This window comes from Agelaius phoeniceus, chromosome 1 (genome assembly GCF_051311805.1).
Source record: "Agelaius phoeniceus isolate bAgePho1 chromosome 1, bAgePho1.hap1, whole genome shotgun sequence".
NCBI lineage: Eukaryota > Metazoa > Chordata > Aves > Passeriformes > Icteridae > Agelaius > Agelaius phoeniceus.
The window spans coordinates 119,499,388-119,524,551 of record NC_135265.1 but is presented as its reverse complement, the minus strand read 5'-3'; the positions used below and the strand labels follow the sequence as shown (position 1 = coordinate 119,524,551).

At 37.7% G+C, this 25,164-nt stretch overlaps 1 protein-coding gene across 5 annotated transcripts in view; it reads right to left on the bottom strand.

Annotated features, from left to right (window-relative positions):
- SGK3 (serum/glucocorticoid regulated kinase family member 3) overlaps window positions 1-25,164 on the bottom strand; it is a 55,384-nt gene that overhangs the window by 1,839 nt on the left and 28,381 nt on the right. For 4 of the 5 annotated variants that reach the window (XM_054629284.2, XM_077186168.1, XM_077186182.1 and 1 more), the window contains exons 2-15: window positions 23,904-24,108; window positions 19,040-19,123; window positions 17,072-17,144; window positions 14,210-14,285; window positions 8,416-8,503; window positions 6,506-6,555; window positions 5,397-5,454; window positions 4,527-4,610; window positions 4,298-4,429; window positions 2,958-3,070; window positions 2,711-2,747; window positions 2,519-2,605; window positions 1,661-1,756; window positions 685-840 (exon numbers count right to left, since the gene is read on the bottom strand). In XM_054629284.2, coding sequence (XP_054485259.2) covers window positions 685-840; window positions 1,661-1,756; window positions 2,519-2,605; window positions 2,711-2,747; window positions 2,958-3,070; window positions 4,298-4,429; window positions 4,527-4,610; window positions 5,397-5,454; window positions 6,506-6,555; window positions 8,416-8,503; window positions 14,210-14,285; window positions 17,072-17,144; window positions 19,040-19,123; window positions 23,904-23,981 — 1,212 coding nt within the window. In that variant the 5' untranslated portion in view covers window positions 23,982-24,108. Of the gene's footprint in view, window positions 1-684; window positions 841-1,660; window positions 1,757-2,518; window positions 2,606-2,710; window positions 2,748-2,957; window positions 3,071-4,297; window positions 4,430-4,526; window positions 4,611-5,396; window positions 5,455-6,505; window positions 6,556-8,415; window positions 8,504-14,209; window positions 14,286-17,071; window positions 17,145-19,039; window positions 19,124-23,903; window positions 24,109-25,164 lie in introns of those variants that run through there. The other variant, XM_054629310.2, reaches the window with a different exon arrangement.

Sequence of the window (25,164 nt, the reverse complement as noted above, 5' to 3'; positions counted from 1 at the left end):
CTGCAATATACTTACTATTTAAGAAGCAGCAAACAGCTATGCTAAATCCTTGCATCTTGCTCAGTTACAAGGTCCACAGACTAACATAAGGACTGCAAACCAAAGACTACAACGATCCCACCCCTAATGGATGGAGGACATCCTCTAGATCATTCCTCATACTGCACAGTTCTGAAGACACGTGTAACTTTCTCACATCAACTTTTTGTCAACAAAGGTTTTGTTGCTACAGTGGGGAAATGTCTGCCGTGATTTTAAGGCTAAAAAAAAAGCTGCTGTTTGCATGGAACTAGTGTTCCTCTTTACCTGAAGACTGGTTTCCAAATCACTAGTATTACCACAGGACAGCCTTTTCTTTTGATTATTTCCCAGTTTCACTATGAACAGTGAAATCTACTTCTGTGCACCTTAGCAACTCCTACACCAGCAAGTGTTTTTCCTTTGCTGGCAGGTACAGCAGCAACCAAGCTCAAAATACCCCACAACAATCATTGCTCTCTTATCCCCAGCAACTTCCAGGGATAGACTCCACTGGTATCTTTACTGAAGAAATAAAAAAGAGGAAAACAGAGACAGATGCAGCAATGCAGTTTCTATCTCCAACTATGAATCCTGTGCTGTGCACATTTATTTGGTGAGTCCCTTTAAATGAAATAGGGCTTGATAAATTAGGACATTACTTACAAAGTCTTCCTTAGCTCCAAGTCTGCTTTGCCGATCTTTCTCCAGAAGTTCCTCCAGGATAGACCAGGCTGTAAGACTGATTCCTGGGCGCAAAACCAGGGGCTTATGAAGAATATTATCGTACATCTCAGCAACATCACGGCAGTAAAAAGGAGGCTAAAAAAAAATACAAGTTCTACATGAACTTGAAGCCACATGCAACATTGTCTCATTGTTATGTATGATCAGTAAATGATTCTCTAAGACATGCAAGACTGCTAGCAGTGAAGCAGAAATCTCCTTTTTATGCACTGCTAACTTCTAATTCAGTCATCACCACTGCCAGAACTTTACACTTGATAACTTCCTACCACCCGCCTCCTCTACTCCTATTAGTGTTCTCACACTAATAAGTAGCCATGGATGCCATCCAGCTTCAAAGCTCCCACTGAACTTTGCTGAAAAGAACCTGAGAATGGCAAAACAAATCCATCTCCCTGTTTAAGGTCCTATGGGAAGAGACAGAAACTCAAGGGAAGTAGAAGAACAGATTCTTACTGGAGTAATTACATATGACTAGAAGAAGCGTAGTAGTATTTTTTTATTCTAATGCTGTCAAAAACTAGGAGAAAACCTGGGATACCTAAGTAAAAGAAAAGTATTTTAATTTGACAAAATTTTACTTATAAGTTGTTTTGGGTTTTTTTGTGTATTATCATTGTTGATTCAGTTTACTCTCACAGTCCCTCAAAGTGATGACTACTGATTTTGCTGATGTCTCCGATTTTACTGTTCCATGAACTGTCAGATACCAGGGGGCAAAGTAAAATCCAAAAGAGAAAAACAAGTGCTATGTAAGTACAAGACAATCTGTTAATCTCCTTAAATGGAGTATTCCAATATTATGAAAAAGTTAACATTTTTAACAACACTCAAAGGTTACTTCAAATAAAAGGGGAGAGGGGAGGAAAACAACCTTTACATATCAGGTACATACCAGCCCATAAAGCATTTCATAAAGAACTGCACCAAGGCACCACCAGTCTACTGTGTTGTCATAGGGCTGCTTTTTAATGACTTCTGGTGCAAGATACTGAAATGAATAAAAAAAAAGTTCTTTAGAGATTTAGGCTAGCATGGATAAAACCTAGGGCTTTAGTCACTTCACAGTAAACATTTTCAAGAAAAATTGCTTCGTAACAATCAAATGTCTCAGCTAAATACTACACCTCACTCATCTTTCACTGTATTCAAAGGTCTTTCCTGTAATTTAAAGTATGTTTATCAAGTTACCAAAGTTTCTAATCCTCTGTTTGGTGAATCCCTCATATGTGTTCAAGCCTTTCACATTCTAAGTTTTCCAGTGCAGTTTTCCCAGTAAAAAGACAACAGAGTCCAATAACTCAGTCTAGGAAGTTCAAAGTTTTGTGCATATGCAATAATTTGATTGAGGCACAGATATTAATTCCCTATAAACTTACTAAGAATCAGTGGCAGGATTCTTAGTAAGTTTATAGAGTAAGTAGATTCATACTGACAAATCTGTAGCAGCTGTTACACAAGCTAAGTCTTGTGTCTACCCAGCAGTTAGGAGACATGGAAGAAAACAGTATTTCAAAAGGGCTGGAAAAACATAGCCATGTGGGTAGCAAGCAGCAGACACTGCATATTAGTAAGAAGAACAACAAATAGATGTGTAGGGAGCTTGTCTTTGGGTTGGTTTCATCTTGTTCAAAGAATGCAAATCTCCCAGCAGTACAAAACACAGTATCTGACCTTCCAGCTACACAAATATTAATAGTGATCAACAGTCATTTAATTACTGATAAAAAACCCATGAAAGCTGTCAACATACTTCTGGGGTCCCACAGAAAGTTGCAGTGGTATCAGAAGTTGCAATCCCTTCTTTACAAAGTCCAAAGTCTGTCAAGACAACATGACCCTGTTTAAGAAAGAGTGATAAGTTAAAAAGAGAACATGCTCAACATGTGAATACACAGAAGTGTCAATCTTGTGAGAGAACACAGAAAAAATCTTGCATACTTACTAGTGAATCTAGGAGAATGTTTTCTGGTTTTAAATCCCTATTAAAAAAGAAAAGGCAGTAAATCAAAACAGCAGTCACAAGTGCTTCAGAGGCAAGGGGTTTTATTATTCTTCAGCTAAAAGCTTCAAGTTTTGATGAAAGTGTTATGTTCAGGTTTCCTGTAAGATGATTTCTTGTAGAGTTTTTTATTTGGTAATTTGTCCTATTTTGAATTTCTGCAGGACATGGATACCTTTCAGAAACTTACCTGTAGACTATATTTATGGAGTGTAAGTAGCCCAGTGCACTGGCTATTTCAGCAGCATAAAATCTGGCTCTGTGCTCAGGAAAGGAACGTTCTCTTTGTAAGTGAAAGAACAGCTGTAAATATGCAAATAGGAAATAAGAACATTACACAGACAAAACAAGTCAGGTTAATAACATGTAATTTTACAGTAAAGAGTAATTTATTTCGCTGTCCACTTTTATTTTTTTTTAAAGCACAATGAAATAGAATTGGTTTTTCTGCATGACGTCGTCATTACTTTACTCTCTTCCCTGCTTCTCTTTTGTGGCTCAGATAGACAGGTTACTCAAACACATTCCCTTAAAACCAGGACTAGTCAAAAGGAGCTAGAGTAAATCACTAAGCTGTGAATAGAAGCTGGTAAGACTAAATCATGCAAGATTGCCTCCAAGTAGAATATATAACCTGGTGTCAAATAAGTCATCTTTCATTTCTGAAAATGTGTGTATTTGAAGATTTGCATAATTATTTATAGAATTGTATTCTGAAATAACCTAGATGTAGATCACTGTGTGAGATGTATATTCCAAGCTGATCCACCAGTTCTCTCCACTACAGAGAATTGTCTGGCTGCAAATAATTTGAGCAGATACAGAAGTCTAGACAAAGATTAAATATATAGATTATATTTATAGATTCAACTACAGTACACACTCAACTTGTAAAGATTTTAAGAAAAATGAAGTTTTCTGGTTCCTGCCTACAAAGTTCAGGAAAAATAAAAAGCCACCCCAGCTTTCCAAGCTTTCCATTCAAATTTGAAAGCTGCTTTGAACTGTATTTTAGTTTGCCTGAAACAATAAAAACTAAGTTCTGACCACAATTCAGAGCAAACCAGGATTTTCATAATACAGTCTAACTAAGGTACATTAGACAAAATAAATGACCATCTTGTTCCAACTCTGATGCAATATAATAAATTCAGCTGTCAGTTTCCTTTCTTCCCTTTTTGAAATATCAGCATCTCGGTTAATGCACATGCAAGAGGAAGCCAGTGTTCCACGGTGAAAAATGTAAACATAAGATTAATTTGTAGTTAAAGTAATTTTATTACTTTAAAAAGTAACTGTAAAATACAGTATTTGTATCTGACAAGCATGAATAAATTTGGATTGAAGTTGTCAATAAGAACAAGAACAGGGTCCAAATAGCTACAGAAGTCTGTAGCAACAGCAGATAATAACAGAATTTTCAAAATTGGGAGAATGTGGATCACAGCCCATTGTAAAGGATCACTTCACTCCTCCCACCTAGAATTAGCAGAATAGACAGACTACAATGCAAACAAAACCACCACATACCTCTCCTCCATTAACAAAATCCAGGACAAAGTAAAGCTTTTCTGTTGTTTGGAATGAGTAATGTAGTCCAACCAAAAATGGATGTTTCACATTTTTCAAAAGCACATTACGCTCAGCCATAATATGTTTTTGCTGCAAGAAGTAGGAGATCAATAAGTGAACAGAAATTACTTTGTTATTGAGGGAAAAAACAAGGGAGGTGGGTGAAAAAAAGACTATTTCTCCTAACCTCTTTCCTATTGAGAACAATTTTTTTCTGCAAGACTTTGACAGCATAGTATTTCCCATCCAGTTTTCGTTTTGCAAGAAGAACCTGTGAAATTCAAAAGAAAAGGAAGAAATTTGATTGTTGCAGTTCACATACTATGGGTAATATTTTATCATTTTGGCCTAACTGGAAGGGGTTCATGCTATTTTTTTTGCAATACAGTTTATTTGCTTTTAATTCAGTCAGTCAACAATGTAATTCCAATAGAGCGAGCTTACAGTTCAGTAAAAACTGATCACAACAGTGGTATCATGAAAGACTGAATTATAAGATTTGTTTTCCATGACCTGCTAAATCTCTATCAAGATTAATTCCAGCTTTTTGGGGATAAATTGCAAAGATAATTGAATGAAAAACAACAACATGAATAATAATTTGGAAATGGAGATGTCAAAAGGGATTTTCCTTCGCATCTTTGTAAAATATCAATACATCACTTTTCAATGTGCTGTTGCTTACACTGCTCCACAGTTTTAGAGGTTTCACAAAATAGACCCTGACAACAAGAGGAAAAGCACAATTTGTACTCCAGCTGCTGCATAAGCATAGGGGTATCCTCCCTTCCTCCCTGGGGAAACAGAGGATCCCAATTGCCCGTAACAAGAAAGGGAAAATCTCCCCTTTTTGAGTCCCAACAAGTGGCTGAGGAAGCCAACAGCTGCACCAGGGAAAAAATGGCAGGGCCACAAATCAGCAGCAATGAGGATCCAACAGAACAGTTTATGGGCCACCCTAGAGCAACACCACATCTGGAACCTCTGGCCAAGTCACTGTGCATGAGAAACCAGAGAGCTCCTTGCACCACCATAAGACACAGGAATAAAAGCTCACCTTGCCAAAGCTGCCTTTCCCAATAACTTTGAGGAAATCAAAGTCTGTTGGTTTAGCACTGAAAGATATTTAGGAAGGAGACAGGTCATCTGGGTAGAAATGACAAGCCTTACAGCTGTACAGCAATGTGGTGCAGCACCCTCCTTTTCTTTGCTCCACCCAGCACTGCTTCTGCAGACCTGTACTCAGACACAACTCCTCTTCATTTTGCAATTCCATTTTCCTCTAGGGGAAGTGTTCAAGTTGCATCCTCTGAGTTTATTTTATTTACTAAGTTTAACCTTATGATGTAAAGGAGAGGCCAGACCATTTTTTCATTCTCCATGGTCTAGATTTTTGTAATTTTTAAGTCTCCATTTCCCCATGACATCTCCTGGAGCTTATTTCCAGCGGTCCAAATGGATTCTAAAGTTTACACGAGGAAAGGAAAGACCAAGTTTGTTATCTATTCCCTCTTATTTGTTCCATTCTTCCCTCCATCCAATCCTCCCTCATTTTAAATTTCAGTAAGAGGAGGGAGGTCCTAACACCTGCCTCTTCTTGCTGTTGGTATGAATTCACTCTCAGTTTTTCCATTTCCCACATCACCACTCCTTTCAGTTTTTCCCAGGATTCCCTTACTCTTTCCTGAATACAATTCTGTCAGCAAAACAATTATCTGTGTTTTCAAATTGCAAAACAAGTTACATCACCATACACCTCTCTATTTATTGCCCCCAAAGGGAAGGACTCTTGTATTTCATTTCTTACTGCAATCTATTAACCACTTCCTCCTGCTAGCCCAGAACAAATCTGTGAGGAAAGCAAAACCAAAATAGCAGTTATCTCCTAGAGGAGAAAAGCAGATTCACACAGAACTGAGAACAGAAACTCTGCAGAAAACACCGAACAGAGACACAAGTTATCAGTGCAGTAACTGGGTCATAGCACCAATGAGACAAGCTGCTCCTTTGGCATGCAATAAAGCAAACTTGTTTTCAGAAGCTGTGGGACCACTCCCCAGGTCAGTCTAACTTTTCAGGTTTTCAAATTAAATTTAATCCCATTTAATTAAGTTTAAAATTTACATTAAATTGAATTACATTAAAATCAATTTAATTGAAACCTACTGAGGATTTCCAGATGGTCCCAGGTTGATATTCTGTGAGGTAGAGTTTAACTGTTGGGAGAAACAAAGAGGTATACTTGTAATACTTCTTCTTTTCTCTTATCTTTCAACCAATCCTAATTTCAAAATACTCTACTGATCTGCTCAATCCATACTTTTCCACTTGTTACATTAGAATTTTAAAAAGATCTAACATCTAGATTGGGAACTGAAATACCTGGCCATCATCACCTTGTCACAAATTCTTTCTACACACATCCTGTTCCAAGATGAAGGTAATAAAATATCTGTGTTCATTCAGAGAGGAAAAGATCAGAAATAAAAATTGAAGAGTATTTCAACAAACAAACTGCTCCTCTTTCAGAACTTAACACTTTATGTACTTGCTTCATGAACATATTTCCTACCTTTTATTCCAAATTCTTCAAGATCTTACTAATACAATAATTTTAAACCCACACTGTTTATATAAGAGTAATTAATGAAAGACACAGTGCTTTTAAAAACATGGAAGTGAACATTCTTTCAACCCCAAGAAAAACATTACCAACCTTTTCTATCCTGACATTAAAGGTTAAATAATTCAATTCCTGGAATTCCATGAATCTTACTGGTACACACCCAGGCAGAATTTGTAAATTACAGGGAGCAGAGGAAGCCACTGTCATTTAGGCGATTTTCTCCATTTTGTTTTTGATTTAGAAAAGCAGTATTTGTACTCTCATTGTGATTCTGGAATTTACTAGAGAAGAATAAACTGCACACAAATACAAGTTACCTGGGGACAGGCTGCCAGGCAGCACAAAGCAGTACTTCAGAAGTGGAAAATGGTCTGACAGCAGCACTGGATGCCACTACTCACTGAAATGAGCCAGTGGTGCTGGACAGTTTTGAAAGAGCTACTGCAAAAAATACGTTTTTTTTAGAGTTTTCTTTTGTTTCTTGTTGTTTGGCTTCATCTTTTACAGTAACCATAAGTGGAATTTTCCACCAAAAATATGGGGTTCAGGCCATTATGCAGTAGCTCTCTTTTTGGAATTTGTTGTGGTATGACACATCATTAATTTTCCAGAGATGGTTTATATCATTCCACATTACTTAAAATACCTTTCATAGGAGGAGGAAACCTGTATCTTAAACTAGTGACTTTAAAATGAAACTTTCAGAATGCACTAAATCTCCTGTGGATCACACGCAAACTGAAACAAATCTTACATTTTTAACAGGGGCTGAGTAAGAAAAGAAGTACTAATATCACATTTTATGCCAAGTAGTAAGTAATAGAGAGGACAAGATTAATATGGCACTTCTGCCTTCCTAGAAATACTTTTTTCAAACAGCACTGTTTCTGGAGGCTGCAAACTAATTTTCAGAGAATATATCCAGCTATATAGTGGCTTTCTTGACAAAAGAAACAAAAAAGACCTCACACAGTGTTATATGTGAAATGAAATTAAATCCATCCTTCCTCCTAAGTGAATTTTAGAAAGATTGCATTTTTTCCCCTGAGAGAATTCTATTTCTCCCCATCTTTAAAAAAGAAGAACACACAAGCAAACAAAAAGACAATTAAACATTCAATCTCCCCTGCTCCTTGCCAGATGTTCTTAGCAAGAGCTTTTGAACACACTGCAAAAACTGACAGCTAAGCTATGACTAAAGTTGTATTTCTTTAACCCATATGGTAAGGGGGGAATAAGCAAGACAAAGCCAGCAATCACTTTTACTCCTCTCTGCAATTCACACCTGACAGAAAAATAGCTTACAGCCCACAGTGGAACTGAGTTGTTTAAAAGAACAGGGGGGGATTTATTGCAAAATGTACCAGTAGTTTTCAGTAAATAATATACCTAAGAAGATTGCCCTCAAGAAGCTAAAATTTAGAAGACTGTTCTACTTCTGTTTTATTACCTTCCGACTGCTCCTTTCATCTTCATCTTCAGATGGATCTGACTGGTGTTTTGGGTTATCCATCTGAAGAAATGCTCTGACATCTGGGCTAGAAACACAGTTAACTTCATTAGCACACCAATAATCTGCATGATTTTCAGCCATAAACACAGCATAGGATTGAACAGCAGCATACAGAGGAGTTACTCATCACTAAGTTTTATATTTAAAGTTCTGGTAATTAAGAACTGTGTACAAGCAATACTTTCTTTTACAGCAACATAATTCAACTGCCAAGTGTGTTATACAGTACAAACCTTTTCACTTGCAAAAATCTGACATGGTAAAGTATAGGTATATGAAAACTTCAGAAGGAAACCCTGCAGAACTGCATTTAAAGATAATTATCAGACGAAAGCGTGTGTTCTAACTGGCTAGCAGACACCAAGAAACCAACTTTCTTCCCAAAAGCCAAAGAGTTTAAATTTTTGTTTTCTAAAATGAACTGAATTGTCCAATACAATAGGGAATGAAATACATCATCTGTGTCCCAAAGGAAGACATGTGTTCCAAGAAATACACAGCAGTAACGTTCCTCTCCCCATTCACTTTAAAGCAGAAGATGGTGATCCTGTTTTCAGAATTCCTTCTGGCTGGACACTGTCAAATCAGTGTTCAGAAATCCTTTCAATCAGCTGAAGGACACAAATGCTTCAGGAATTAGCAACAGGCCTCCCACAGTACCTAAAGACATGCATTTTATCTTCAGCAGCATTTTCAAGCTCTCTCTTGGTGGGGATGGGGGACAAGGAATGAGAGAAAGATGGGGAAGTAAGAGAATTCCAAGTATTTCTTCTTCCAGAAAGAAAGGCTTTTCCAACAGATCAAAAGAATGAACTTACTGAACCACAGCACAGTGCAAGTAAAGAATAATGAAATACAACTGAGGAAAAATTAATTCCTAAAGGATGGGTATTGTGTATATCCTGTATAAACCACTTCAAGAGATCATTTGAATCTTTCAAGTTCCTTCAGTTCACTAAAAGGCAACCTTCTTATCAAGGAATAAATCTTTCCTGCATTTCAGACACAAAGTTGTTTGAGAAGGACTCAGGGCAGTCACTGACAGGAAACTCCACATAAGCCATTCAGTACAAAAAAAGCACTAGCTTACTATGGAGCCGCTCTTTTAATCTGTCCCTAGAATATATAAAATAGGGTAATTTTAAGTAAGAAACAAATGTACTCCCTATTTTCAATCCATTGACCCTCCACATCTCTGATCAGTGAGGATCAGAAGTAAGAGATGAGCTGTTTCTGACACTTCTCCAGCTCCTGTAATTTCCTGTCAGCACTACTGAACCTACCTCATATCCCAGGCTATCTGAGGCTCCCAGTTTTCATCACCTACATTCTGTACTCCTACGTCCTATTTGAAATATGTTTCAGTTACCTTCAGCCTTTCAGGTTTAAAGCACAGCAACAAGACTGTTCACATAACTTCTCATAATTATTTCAGTTTAATACTTTCCATTTTATATGAACTCCAAATTCTGGTCTATTTCAGCATCTGTCTTGTATCCTGAGGCCAGGAAGACAAAAATCACAGTGGTTTGAACACTGTAGTAACACTGGGTCATGATGCAACAATTTAAGTTGCAGAACATTTGGATATCATAAAATCAAGACTAAAAAGTTATGGTTAATGCTTTTCACTAGACAGAAAAACAGAAACAGACCTTTATTACCTTTCAGTATTAATTATTCTGGACAAGTGGCTGATTAAATAGAGCATGTTGTCATACATCCAAATAATTACTATAGTAACTTTGTTCATGACTGAATCCACAACAGGAAAAACATAAAAATACCACTTCACAGGAAAAGGCTGCTGTACAGTTGCAGGGTATCCCACAACTCCACAACAGCCAGAATTGTAACTGATGTTACAGTGTTCACATTTACAATTCTAAAAGCACTGCAAAGAACTACTGATTAAAAATAAAAAAAAATTATGTACCAATTTCTTAGGGAAGATTGCAGCATGTTATGCAAAATGCTATACAGATTGATACAACTTTTATGCTATTAATTCACACAGATTAACTCAATGTATTAAGAATACATGGAAACTATACCTAAAATAACCTCACCTATGAAATCAAAAGGGTTGACAAAACCACTTCAAAAGGGATACTCAGTATACATTGTACATATACTACCAGCAAAAGTTGGTTTTGTCTGGATTTTTATGATTGACTGAATAATTTTATTTTGTGGATTATCTCTCAAACACACAAAAGAATGTCAAGCTCTGCTTAATACTGTTGCTTATGTAATAGTCATTCTGCATTAGTTTTCCTGCAAAAACAATATAATACCACACAAAAATTTTGGATGCACACAGAAATATGAACAAACCCAAAAGGTCACACAAATTTTGAAGCAAAATGGTAAAATTAATAGCCACTGACAGAAACTTAACATTTAAGACACACTTTATTTAAGTAACAGTGTCCACTCCTCCCTGTTCTTACCACATTTTCTTAAAAAGTAAACCACTTTTATCTTTCTTTCAGAAAGCAAGGTTCAAAAAGCCCTAATACAATAAAGCACAGTAACACTTTAAAAGAGGACAATAATATAGTGCAAGGTTTGCTTTCCCCAGCATGGACTGCAAGATTCTACAATTCAGGGGTTTCACATTTACTTTTATATTCATCAGATTTTGAAATCAGAGAAAAACTGTGACTGATTTTCTTCTAAGGAACACATTCAGACCCCACTTCTCACTTACAGAACTGATAACTCATTTCCCCACAGGTTGCAGAGCATTGTCATCCTTGAGTTCTTCAAGTGTTATGCAAATGTTCTCATTCTCATTAAGGAGCTACTTTGGACTATTTAAAAATAACTGCATTACATCTTTAATGCATCCTCTATTATCCAGTTTTTCAAACAGGTTTTCTTTGGACATGTTCTGATAGACAGCAATTAAATGCATTAATACTTCAGTGAAGGCCTACATTTGAGGGGGCGAGCAGCCCACCTGCAGGAGCTGTGCAGTGTTTTAGGGAGGCTCCCAGTGCTCACTAGGAACAAACTCTCAGCTCCTATTAAGGACAGCAGTCAGCAAGGGGGACACATTGTCAGACCTCTATCCTTTCTGCCCTTTCTATCCCTACCTTTTCTTGGAACACCTGCATTCCACCTGTGAGAGCAAGCTGTCTATCACAGTAAGTTTGAGGAAATGCAGCTTGAAGCTCATCCACTTAATTCCCAATTTGGACTAAGCCAGTGATCTCACCCTGTATTCCACCTGGCAGTGACTGTAGGAAAAACTGTCACAGGGTCTCTCTCTAAGCACTCCAATATACCTTGGGCTTTTCTTGGATTTTTTATTGAGCAAAAAGGTCTGGCTTTGATACAATATTCAAGAAATGTGTCAGACCCAAGAAAAAAAAAAAACCACTGATGGAAAATAAGAACACAGTGCTGCACGTTTCAAAGAATAATGTAAATATTACCATCTTGGACACAATGAATCTGACATTTGTGCTTTTCACTTCAGATGTTCAGGTGCCTTCCCATCCTTAGGAATGAGAACATACTGAATCATCCTTAAGCTTTTAGTGAAACAATTCTCCTAAGCAGGACTTAAAATATGTGACATTCTGACATTGGTTTTAATACTTAAAAGATGCCATGGAAGGTGGATTTCCTAATGGTTCTGTGAGGATGCACAACCCACTAAGTCTTCTTTGCACATCACTAACTTTACATAAGTTTTTTGACCTAGTTTCAAATCTAATTAGCACATTAAAGCAAAACTAAGAAAGCAAGGATGGACTATCTGTGAAGACTCAGTCACCACATATCCCTTGAGTAGCTTCCATCAGATTTTATAAAAAATTCCAAGCACCAAGATCAAAGATTTGGTATTTCTTCTATAACAACTTAGTCCAAATTCACTGGCACAACAGAAAAGGTGACAGATTACATAATTATTAATATGATTTGTTGCAATGCAACACGGCAAAAAGTAAAAGCTAACTTCAGAAAAACAATCACCTTGCAGTGATTAAAAGAGAAACAAGACAAAAATTTCTATAAAATTAAATGCTTTTGCACTGAACTGTGGATTAAAAAGCTGTGTACAGATTTTTCTCCTGCTTAATTCAGTATTTCTTTAAGGGCGGGGTAGAGGAGAATATGAAAAAACAAACTTTGGTCTCTATTTATTGTTTTTATTGTAGAACTCTGTTTAATAAGCTTATTATTCAACACACTCTCATCAGCACCAAACACTATCAGGCCTATGTCTTAACCCTGGTTTAAGTCAGTTTAATGGATCAGGTGACATATTAAAGAACATTGGTTCTTCTACAGTCACATTAAAGCATCAAACAATTTTAAAAGCTCACAAAAATTTAGGAAGGCAGGTGGATTTGAGGTTTGATGACTTTTTTTTTTTTAAGCACACCATTTTATGCTGTCCATAACAAAAAAAAAAGCACCATTTTACCTCTGGAGAACAAATATTGTATGTTTTGAAACAAAAATATTTGGTTGTTGGATATATTGAGAGCCAGAGGAGGAGACTGGCCTAAATAAACCAGTATCCTTTCCCAATGAAACAAAATAGATTGATTTTCAGTAATTTGTTATATTAAAGTCATTTTTCTTATTTCCCCAAGAATAAGTACCATGAACAAAAACCTGATAGTGTTTGCTCTGGTGGAAAGGTATCCTTCCGTAAAGACTTTGTTACTAATTTTTTTTTCACTAATCAAAGGAAGTATATATAAAATGCTCCTATTTTTATTTTTCTAGAAAGGAAAGGAAGTGCATATTTCAAGTTGATAGGACATTAAATAGTTCATTTGTTGTGAAAAAAGAAAATCTGACTGCATGCTACAAACTGCAGCGATATTCTGTTAGAGTTACTTTTTTCCTGTGGGAAATGGGCAATTTCACAGGCTGTACAAATAGGCTAATTCAACAAAGCATATTTATTAAAGACATTTACTCAACACTAAAGCTAAGCATAGAGCTTTATCATTTCACCAGTTCAAGCAACCTAGAAAGCTGCATGGATTTAGCTGAAACTGATTACAGCTTTGGACTGAGAGAAGGTGCCTGTTTGCCCTGCAGTGAGTTCATGCACAAAGTGCTGCTCTCCAGATTTAACTGGAGCTGACTCTGTCCTAACAGCACCTCCCAGTCACCACTGGTAGTGATGAACACACCTGCAGTTCCTCTGCTGGGAAGAGTTTAAGTACAAGCTTATCCTGCTGGGAAGAGTTTAGGTACAAGCTTATCCATCATTTCCTTTAGGCAGCTCAGCTTGGTTGTGCCAAACCATCTCAGCAAGCCAACTAAGGCACTTGGTTGCCGTGCTTTAAACATGAACTGCTCTTAAAAAAGGGATGCAGGCAGTGACTGACTGCCAGCAACACAGCAGCAAGTGACAGCAGGGCCCTCAAACAGTATAGCCACTGGCAAAACAAACACCTGCCCAGCACAGCAATAGTTTACAGTGGAATCTCCACCCCTGGAATTAAGATCAGTTAATTGCCTATAAATTGATTTGTAGGTTGGTTTTCAGAAAGCAAAAACACTTTTATACTCTTCAGTCTGTAGATTTTTCCTGAATGGATGGCCATATAAAGTTTTTTTTTTTTTATATTGAAGAGCTCTGAATAGGTAAAATACATTTTCTGGTTAAATACTAATTTGCAATTTTGTATTTAACATATCTTTTAATCTCATGTCTTTTCAACAGCCCTTATAAAACAGAAATGAAACTACTTACTGGTTGCATAGCTCTGGCTGTCTAACTAAATTTTGAATGAATTCATTCAGTCCTGCTCTTCTCTGTTTAATAAAATCTGAAAAAAACAGATTTGTTAGAATCATCAGTCAGCTTATTAGAATCATCAGTCAGCTTATTTTCTTATTCAGGTTTTTTAGGATTTAAAACAGCAGTTAAAAGGAGACTGGCCCATGACTAATTTAGAACAAGATTGGTTCTACGTATGAAAACTGCAAGCTTTAAACATTGAACTGAGCTGAGTCTCTGTAACGCTACTTAAAAATGTTGAAAGCCAGGTGGATTAGAAGTGCCACCCTAGAACAATGTGTAACTGCAGTGAAAGCTGCACAGCCCTTCAGCACCTGATTCCACAGAAATAAAAACCCCAAGAAGCCACAGGCAAAACCTGCCATCAGTTACACAAGTCAAGTTTTTACATGAACAGTCCCACCAAGCAGCATATTTCCATAATATATGTATGGCAGGGGGAAAATTGCACAATTCATCCTGCCAGCAGGCACTCAGATAAAGCCATCGAAGATAAAATAAAATACTTTCCTCTAGATTTTGGACATCATCTCCAACATTAAAAAAAGATAATCCTCAGAATCCCTTCCCTTGTCTAAAGCTTAAGACATGTAACTATTCTGTAGTAACATGGAAAGACACACAAAGGATTTGGAATAGAAATTGAGTTCTAACATAAACTAAAGTGTAAAATGGAATAATCCTATCTTTCATTCACTCATATCAATGAAAATTTGTATGGAAAAAAGAGTATTTAACTCCAGCACTAACTTTTAAGGCATTTCAATGACTGTGATATCCAGCTTACTGACAATTATTAAAATTTTAAATTAAAATTAGGTTTTAATTAACAGCTGTACTTAAAATATTAAGAAAAATCTCCATATTTTTCAGGGATATAATCCCTGAACCCTTCCTAGGGTATTTAATAATCCCAAATTACTGACATCTAACAGAAAGGTAAATTTGCATGCAGATATTATGGGAGTGAACAACATCAGCAGTTTCAGTGTGGCAGATGTACAGTGTCATCAGTCACTCTAAGCCTATAGGGCTTTCCATGCTGGTGAAGATAAAACACCTGTAACATCTGAAATTTTCAGGTTCTATATTCTGACTGGTTTCTGTTCCATTTCTTTCAAGTTAAAACAAGATTAATTTTAAAATAACCTAAGTGCCAGTACAATTGGAGCATTTAAATGACAATTTAAATGACAGTATTTTTGGTAGTTTTGGGTAAAAGGATTTAAAGGTCTCACTCTGCTGCATTTCAATGCAATAGTACAATGCTGCATACCCATGGATGGATTACAGAAGTAAAATATCTTTTCAATATTTGTAAAATATGTAGCTTGTTTCAGGAGCCAGCAGAAACATTACATCAAAGCTTCAATAAATCAGTGTTAAGAAAAAGAATTATTTACATAAGCATCATGGCTCCATCTCCACCCTGCCTCCCAGCAAGAAACATCTTGAGAACTATTTGGTTTCTCATGCTTCAAGGATTTCAGTGTAGTTCACGGAAATTTAAAACAAGTTTGAGGGCTTTGTTTTACATATATAATTTTAATAAAGTTCTAGTTGAGGTTTTTTCCCCCCTTTAAAACTTCAGTTTCCTAAATTTGGCTCCAAGAAATCCACCTGCATATTTGCCTGTGCAAACCAGACTGCATGGCATTCTCTGGTCTTCAGCCAGCTCTGAGGATCCCAAGGTCAGAGAAAAGGAACCAGAACTAAACAAAAATTTCTACATGTATTTTGTCCCTGTAGACAAAATACATGTAGAAATTTTGGCAATCATTTACATCTTTATCAGAAGAGAACATCAGAGCTTGGATACTTGTATTTGATTATTCTAATAAAAAATAGAACAGTGTTTCACATCAGGATCCAGATGATTAACTGCAACTGCCAAAAACTAGGTTTGTTTGTCAGAACTTTAAAAAACCCAAACATACACATCCTAAGAGTTCAACTGCTTTGGATCAATTTGTTCTTCAGCAAAGGAGAAAATGAACAATTGAAACAGGTGCAGGAGGAGATCAAACTACAGTCTGACCACATCAGCAAGCCAGGGGAGGCTGGGAGGGGTCCAAAGGGAAAAGCCTGAAGTGAAAATGGCTTGAATGAACAGTACAAACACACTGAGCAATGGCCTGGCCTTCCCATTTGCCTTTTTATTAATTCATCCATGGTGCCACCCAGGTTACTTCAAGGGAATTTTCAAGTGACTTTCATTAGTATTTCACTGTGTACAGAGCAAGCTAAATGGCCACCTATCACTGGTATCTTGCGCACAACACGCTCATATCAGACAAGCTTCCTGTTGTTGTTCCACTTATAGAAGAAGTTCATTTTCACCTGAGCTGTACAAGGAAGCACATTCAGATACAGAGAGGTCAAAAGTCTTAAAGATAAATCCTTGAGTTCTTTCATTTTTCAGAGATGGCTGTGAGGCATGTAACACAAAGAAAGTTTAAAATGGACTATGCATAATTCTAAGGAAGAGTCTGGGGTTTGGCTTTTGCTTTTATAGGAGAGAGGTCACATGTGACAGTTCAGAATGAGAATCCTGAATATGGGAGGGCTGGGAGGAGCTATAGCCTTCAGTGCAAGAGAGGCACTGGGCGACCAAGCAATGCTTCGTTCACTATCACAAGGTAAAACACCTACCCACGCTAGTTCCTGCTCTTGACTGAAGCATGACTAAACTTTGCTTTAGTCACTGTTTTGAGGACCGCTGCAAAACTCATCTAAGACAGCTTCTTGTAGGCTGGAATAGATCAATTTTCATATAAAGAAACTGACAAAATGAATAACAAGATGATGACATACCAGGATCAAAATTATCTCCAAATATTCTTTTAGCTGGAATCTTCAGGTTCATGGTGGGAAATTGCTTCTTTAGCTGAAAACAAAACACATAAAATTGGATTGTGCTTAGATATTAAAGTACCTAGAAATAATTGCATTTTGTTTGTTTTCTGATGAACAGTTTGAACACCTGATTATTAGTAATTCTGCTCCACTATGCCATTTCCTCTGCTTGTACACAAGGGGAAAGAAAACATACCCAGAACAATCTGTACTCAGTTTGTTTGCAATAGACATACCCTTTTAAATTCAAAGGCCATTTCATCTTCATTTTACAGACTACTAGAGCAACAGTGCAAAATTATTTGCCCCAGGTTATAAAACCAAATTTCAGTGTTGTTTTTCTTCCTTCCTCCATCAATTCTTTATCTCTTTTGGGTTTGTTTTTCTCTTATTTGCTTGCTTGCACAGGGCTCTATGCATGAGGTTTACGATGGGATAGAGGGGATACAGCCATCTGGGTTTTGTCCAAATTACATTCTTTAAGCTTTAGAAATCACAGGTGGTCTACCCCTACATCAAAATTACAAGCAGATAAACAGTCTATTTTAGGATCCTGCACTTGATAATTCAATTATTATTACACTTGATAAACTGACCAGAAGATCATACACAACAACAGTGAATTATGTATTAAAAAAACCCCAAACCTGGCACTAATCAAGCCTCGACTACATTCACTTCACCTTCAAGTGCTCCAGAAGAGCAATCTTACTCTCATCTTTTTTAAGAGAGTAGTTTTCTAATACAATAGCTGGCAATTCTTCCCTTAGCAACACCAGTATTCCTTTCAGTTAGCAGCACAAGTTCTTTTTGGTGTATATATTGTACAAATTTCTGAACAAAAACTGGAAATGTCCTCCTGGTTATGCTTCCCCAGGACCTCACCTCTGCCCACGTTAGAGAGACCAGGGCTGAACAAATTTCAGCAGAACAAGGCCAATTCTAATGGCAAGAGAACATGGCAAAGGAACAGGATCACCAACATTCCCTCTGAAAGGAGGATTTTCTGTTTTCACATCCCTTACAGGTTTATCCCTGCTACATGCAGGCAAAGAACAGCACAGGGAATCCAGGGGCATTTCAGCTCAAACATTTCCAAGCTCACAGCCGGTGTTTGAAGACCACTGCCACATGCAAATCCATGCCCAGGGAGGCAGAAGAGAGAAGGCCTGACTACTTCCCAGAGAGACAGGGGAAGGGAAGGCACAAATAAGCAGCTGGTAATATTTTAGTATGGGAATCAGAGGGGAATTATTTCCTCTTTTGTTAAAGCAAAAATTATGGTCTCTAAACACAAAGAACTGGAGGAAAGTATGGACACAGCACACATAACTCATACTCACATCTAAACAGGTATTTACCCCACTTGCCCACTACGTAAAAACAGCAAAACCCTCTTCTAGCAACAAACCCAAGAAATCCATACTTAATTGCTGAAGGGGGCTATTTTTTAGGAACACTGACCACATTTTTTTGTGCAAAAAATCATACCTGCTATGAAACTGCAGGTATGAACTGCCATCAATGACTGACTACCAAATTTCTATTAAGAAACAAGGATTTGTTCATTGCTTTCAGTACTTCAAAGAAAAACACTTGCTTAGGAGGAACGTATCTATCTAGATGTTTTTCAGGGTTTTTTATCATGAACAAAAGCACATTTTATATGTTTTGACAACAACCAAGCTGGAAGTTTCATTAAGCTATGATGCCAAGGAACTATAAAAAACGTGACAAATAAGTGGATTTTGAGTCTGAAATTCAAACAAACCGAAGTTTAAAAAACCCACTCCATCATCTTTAATTAGACTCCTATGGTTATTAAATGTTGACTCAAACTCCTCAAGAGAGGATTAACTCAAACCATAACACTGCAAGCATTACTCTGCTATTCTGGCATGATTTCATAGCTTGCTTTTTGCTTACCGTGTTGTAGAGTTTATCAAACTCTGCATACCGTCGAAAGACAAACCACTCATTTCTGCCAACAGAGACCAACACTTTGTAAACCTGTAGGAACAAGGAGACAGTGTTACGGCCCACAAAGCTTAATAAAACTTCTCAGGTTTAATCTCGTGGTCAAAGTAAGGGCAGGTTGTTAAATTTATTATGTAAATGCACTTATCAAACCATGTATTTCTTATAGCTAAGTCACACAGACATCAACAGAAATGATTAAAAGAACAACTAAAAGAATCTGGTACTTTGTAGAAAATTTTTTGAACACGAGGTAAGCGAAAAGTAACACCAAAATTGATTTAGTGGAGTTTCATAAATCAGTTAATATCCAAAAAGAGCACCTGACCATCAGATAGTCATCTATTAAAATTTAATATGAAATCTGTTAACAACTCAATAATTCATAATAAAGACGAATGCTAAAGAAGCAAACATTTAAAAATACCGAAGACTGCCTTCACCAAAACCTAAAGAGAAAGTACATATGGAAGGTATGAAGATAACTGTTCATTTGAACACCTTGAATACAGAAGAATCCTGGCTGATGGCACAATTGTTCAGGGAGGAAGAAGTGGTGCTGTGGCTGAAATACAGCCTATTTAACATAATACACAGCACTGGGATGAAGGGAGGTATAGCTGGAACCCACTGCATACTTCAGGCCTTTCAAAAGCCACATCATAGAGGACTTCAGTAACTAGACAGATTGTCAGTCCCTGGATTCATGAACCTGGCTGGCAGCTGTGTGTCCAGCAGGCTTCTCCTGTCTCTCAGGCAATTAGCTGTCTTCACTTCTCTACTTTCTTGTACTTCCAGAAGGAGCTCAGCTATTCCTTCAGGGAGGAGGATGGGCACAGCAAGGAAATGAGTGCAGAGCGCTGCTAATTCCCAAAGCAGACTACTGGACCAATGCCCCAGTCCCCATTCTGCCCTGCAACAGCACCTTGGCTCCCTCTCTAACTCCCACAGTGGAAGTGGCAGTCACCATCATCAGTTCCTCAGCCTGAGGGCTGCAGTCAGGCTGTGCTAACTGCTCACATAAGCTGTTCTCAGTTCCTGGCCCTGGGGAACACAGGAAGCTGAATGGAAGCATCCAGCAGAATGCTGATGAGACTTTCTAAGAAAACCCACTTTGCCTCATACTGCTAAACAAGTGTTAGCATAAAACCAACCCACTCCCCCTCTAGAGCCTCCCTACGCTGTAGGCAGCAAAAGCTTCAGCTGCAAAACTTGAGCACTGTCCTCAGGAACTGGGTCTCTTCTACAGCAACCAAATCCTGCAAGCAATGTTCAAACACAAAATACCTCTGCTCCCCATGACTGCACAGCACATCAATGCCAACACACATGAGCAGAGGGCCAAGGTAGCTGGGCAGAAGCACAGAGAGCAGAGTGCACAGGCAAGCAGAATTCAGGATACGAGATGATATCCACCTCTTTGGCAACTGCTAAATTTAAACAGTTTTGTTCTCAGAGTAGCTGCAGAACAATGACACAATCAACATTTTTTACACAAGAGAGCATAGAAAAACCTGTATGAGGTCATCCAGTTCACACAACAAAGCTCTTGCACACCTAAACCAAGGAACAGCTTCAAGTCCAACAGTTATGGGCACACTGAGTGGTAAGAAAACACACAATATCCACTAAGAATCTGATAAAAACTAAAACCATGGCATGTCAGGGCTGTCTTACTACTCTCAGCTACACCTATGTAATGATTAGAGAGATCTGCAATGCTTATTTCTAGAAAGGTGGGGGGGAGGAATGTAGACTTACTTAGATAATAATCTTTTCAAGTCTAATTATTCCTAATCCAAATTTGGTCTTAGAAAACTCCTTAAACATAGATATGATGCATCACAACTCATAGTATGTGGGTAAAAACCACAAAATTTTGAGAAAAATAAAAAGGAAAAAAAATAAACAGAATTCTTGAAAACATCAGCGTAAAATGTCTTCCTAGATACAGACAGGACAGGATCCAGCTATTTCTGGATGCAGTAGAATTTCTTCACAAAAGAAGTCACTGAAATTAAAAGCCTTCAACTGTTTGTGGTAGCTCTTGCTCCTGGATTAAATGCTTGATTTTTATTAAACAAAGAAAAAAAAAAAAAAAAGGTAGGCTGTTTTCCAATTTTGACAGAGCAATCATTGAGAAAGTAAGGAAACTATTTACTGTCAACAAATAAAAAAACCAAACAAAAAACCTCCCAATTTCCACAGGGCTGGGGACTAATATTACACATCACAGGTCTGAGACAAAGTTTTCAGATTTAATCAGACAAACAGCATCCTTGAAAGAGATTTTTTAATAAGCCTGTATATGATCTGGGTGTAAAGGGAGATGAGAACAGGTCAGAAGAGAAAATTAAGCCTCAGACATCAAACAGCATAGGGAAAAAATTGAGAAACCCAAAACAAAGCTATTTGTCAAAACAGGCAAAAGAATGACCTAATATGCAGCAAGGACAGAAAGCAATTAATATAGGCTAGATATGGTCCAAAACAAGGAAATACTTTACTCCTTTTATGGAGAAAGTGAATACTGAATCTTCTGAAAAATGAGGGACAGCAAACTAGTGTGGATTTACACAGAGGCTGGTTGCCATGCATTAAATGGAAACAAAAAAGGTTCCCTGCCAGAACCCAAAAAATGCAAACATGTAATCATTTGAAAAAAGAAAAAAAATTAGTAGTAAATATATCAAAAGTATACAGTATTTAACAAAATCAAATCAAATATTCAATAAAAGATCATGAAAATGCTCAGGAGGTATGAGAAGTTCACTTCCAGAGACAAAACTGAAAAGCTCATTTAATTATCAGAATGATGCCTGCTCAGAGACATCATTGTTTTTAAAAATGCTTTATCAGAGTAAGTGTGAGGGGAAAAAGTAGAGCTAGCAAAAGCTAAGTTGCACATACTTGTCTTGTTTCCATGCCAGCATTAAGTAAGGCATTGAAAGGTTTGAGCTGAAAACCAGTTTCTGTTCAGACCAGTTAGATTCTAGAAGAGTCTCAGAAGCAGCAGTGAAACACTGTGAGCAATGGTAAGGTGAAGACTATACAGACATCTGAAATCTTTCCTAGCCTTTATGACTCTGACCTTTCTTCTCACTCCAAGTGAAAACCCTTCTTACTGCTCCTTACAGAAATGGCACTAGTGTGGCCATCAAAAGGCAGCTATACCTACAAATTTGCTAAGAGCTTCTTCCCCCTGTACCCCTTTCTCACTCCCTGTCAAAGTACTGATGGGATCCCATCATTAAACACAGCTACAGAACAGGGGAAACAGTAACAGTACTGACACATGCTGGAATTCACAGTTTCTACCATGAAGTTTAGTATGACCCTCACTTCTGTTACCAAATCCTAAAATATATGTGATAATATTTGAAAGCTTGGTTGTGAAAGCACTTCTTGTCAAGCTGCTAATTACTCCCTGGCACAGAAAGCAGAAGACAGCAGGACCTCTGCACAGTGTAATCCAGGCTGGATTCCTTCCCCCCTCCTCTCTCTGCCCCCCATTTCTGGTATTTCATACTGCTTTCTCAAGGGCACTCCCCAAGAAAGTGCCTTTACACTGCCCAGGCTGTCTCACAGACCTTCAGGTAAAATGACCTGCACACCACAATGTTAGTACATACTCAATGTACCACACTGGCAAATTTTAACTGCAGAACTGCCAGCACTGAGGCAACAGAACTGCTCTGCTCAAGTTTAGACTTTTACAAAGGTTTTTCTGCTCACCTGAGTTTCACATGAATGCAGAGGTTTAATGAATTAGTAAAGTTCTCTTTTTAAAGTTCCCTTTACTGGCACACTCCTTCCCCAAGCTACATCTTGACACACTTATAGAATCAAAGAGCACTGTTATTCTCCAAAAAAGGGAGGTGAAGAGGAAAAAGAGGCAACATAACTCCTAGAAAATGTTGTTTTGTGGTATTCTTCAGACAGCAACTCCATATTGTTTCCACAGTGTTTGCATTCCTCATCTGAAGAGTGACTAACTCACTCAATGAAAAAAAAATCTTAGAGGAAGTTGCACAAGAGCAACGAAACAGTTTGAGCCTTCTAAAGGAAGTATTTTGATCTTGCCATTTAGGGCAAGACAAAGAAAATAGAAGACAAACAAAAATCCGTACTGCACTACTTTATTTTTCACTATGCAATGCAAAGTATTTCCCACACAATAGGAAGACTTCACAACCAGAAAGTCTAACTAGAAGGTAAAGAAAGGAAGAGGGAGAGAAATGACAAGGAAATGGGAACAGGATAGGAAAAAACTCATAAGCATTAGAATCAGAAACAGGAAGGAAGACAGAAAAAAAGGTTGTGAAAAAATTTGATGGTTTATATTTTTTTTTCATTTTACACAAAAAATTACAATAGTATAATAGGATATCTGTGAAAGAATGGATGTTAAAACAAAAAACAAACCCCCACAGAGAACCAAATTCACACTTTATCCCTTTATAAAATAAATGTCTTCATGAAAAATCATGTAGAATGCCAAAAATGGTACCAGAATATTCTCCCTGTACTTGGATACTTAAATATTTTGTACAAGCAAATGCAGCTATTTTGGGATAAAATCAGCAGAAAATTGTAAAGGCAAGTTCTTTATGCAGAAAGCAATACAGGTAAACACTGTAAAATATTCACAACTTTTCACACTGGACCATGGCCACTGCTCACAAGAGCAAGGAATCTGATTTCCATAAACCTATTGAAAATTATACCAAGCTTAGTAGCAGAAGAAAGCAGCATTGCTAGGCACCAATAGTCTATGCCTTGGCCCACAGTGCTTACTCTCCTACATACTTACAGTAAATCTCTTTTTCTTCTCTCTGTGTTCATCAGAGCTGGGAATGCTAACGCTTGGGCAGCTCTCTTTGAGATCCATTGTGTGCTTCTTGTGGCAAATTCGTTCCAGGACCCTGCTCTGGGTGTTGCAATCAGGAGGTCTCGTCAACGGTACTGGTCCAAGATCTGCAGGTTTTCTTGAGAAAATCTGAATTCCATCATGTTATCTTAAAGTGAACATAGAAGGAAAATTTAAGTACAGGAGCTCTTAACTCACATTGCTGAAAACCTGTGTGACAAGAACTTTTGCTGGCAGGAAATGCACATTAATATGTACATAAAAAGCCACAATCATGGCTATTTTATAAACTTTCATGCTTGTAGTTCTTTGTTGTTTCACTGAAATCGCTCACATTCTCCAAAGACATAAGTGCATCCAAAAGCTCATTGAGCTGTGTAGACATACTGGAAACAGATTTGGGCCCACTACAGAGAATACTTTGTAGGAACAAAGGGCATGAAGAAATAATTGAAGATGACAACCTGGTATCAGACATCTGAGAAATGCCACCAACTCTTACATTCAGAACAATTTATTTCAATACCAAAGGTTTTCAACTGCATGAATCTCTACCAGAGGGCACTTCAGATTTGTCAGAACGTGCTGAGCGCATTTAAATGTCACATCAGAGATCAAAGACGACATGAGGAAAACGAATTTTTCATCTGAATTTTAGAGAGGGACACAGGCAGCATCATGTGTCTGTCTGAATATTTACCTTCTCTGCCCCTCCTTCCCCTTACCAGGCATGCTTTGTGTTTGGCAGAACACAGGGTGTAAGGTCATCCCTTCCCTTCAGTAACAGTTAAGTTTCCCTGCAGAATGTGAGAAGGGCACAACACAAGAGACTGAGAATAAAGCCATCAAAAAGGCAGAATGCTTAGTGTCAACTAGATGCCTCTTTACTCACAGAAGGACAGCATTTCCCACACCTGCCCTGAGAACTAGCACATTATTTACTGGACCCCACTGATAACAACAGGAGCTTCAGAAGCGCTTATAGCAGCCAAAATTAATGTTGCATAGCTACACACCTCTGTTTGGGCCAGCACAGCACAGCCATCTGAACTGCTTCACTGAATGCAGCACAGCTTTAGAGCAAGATGTGTCTGATCAACTCACAAACATGAGAGAAGTGGCTTAGAAAGAGGGAGACCTCATCTCTTCAAAATAGCCAGAGGAAAAAGGAGTGCCCAGTTCAACACTGACTCCCTATTTTCTT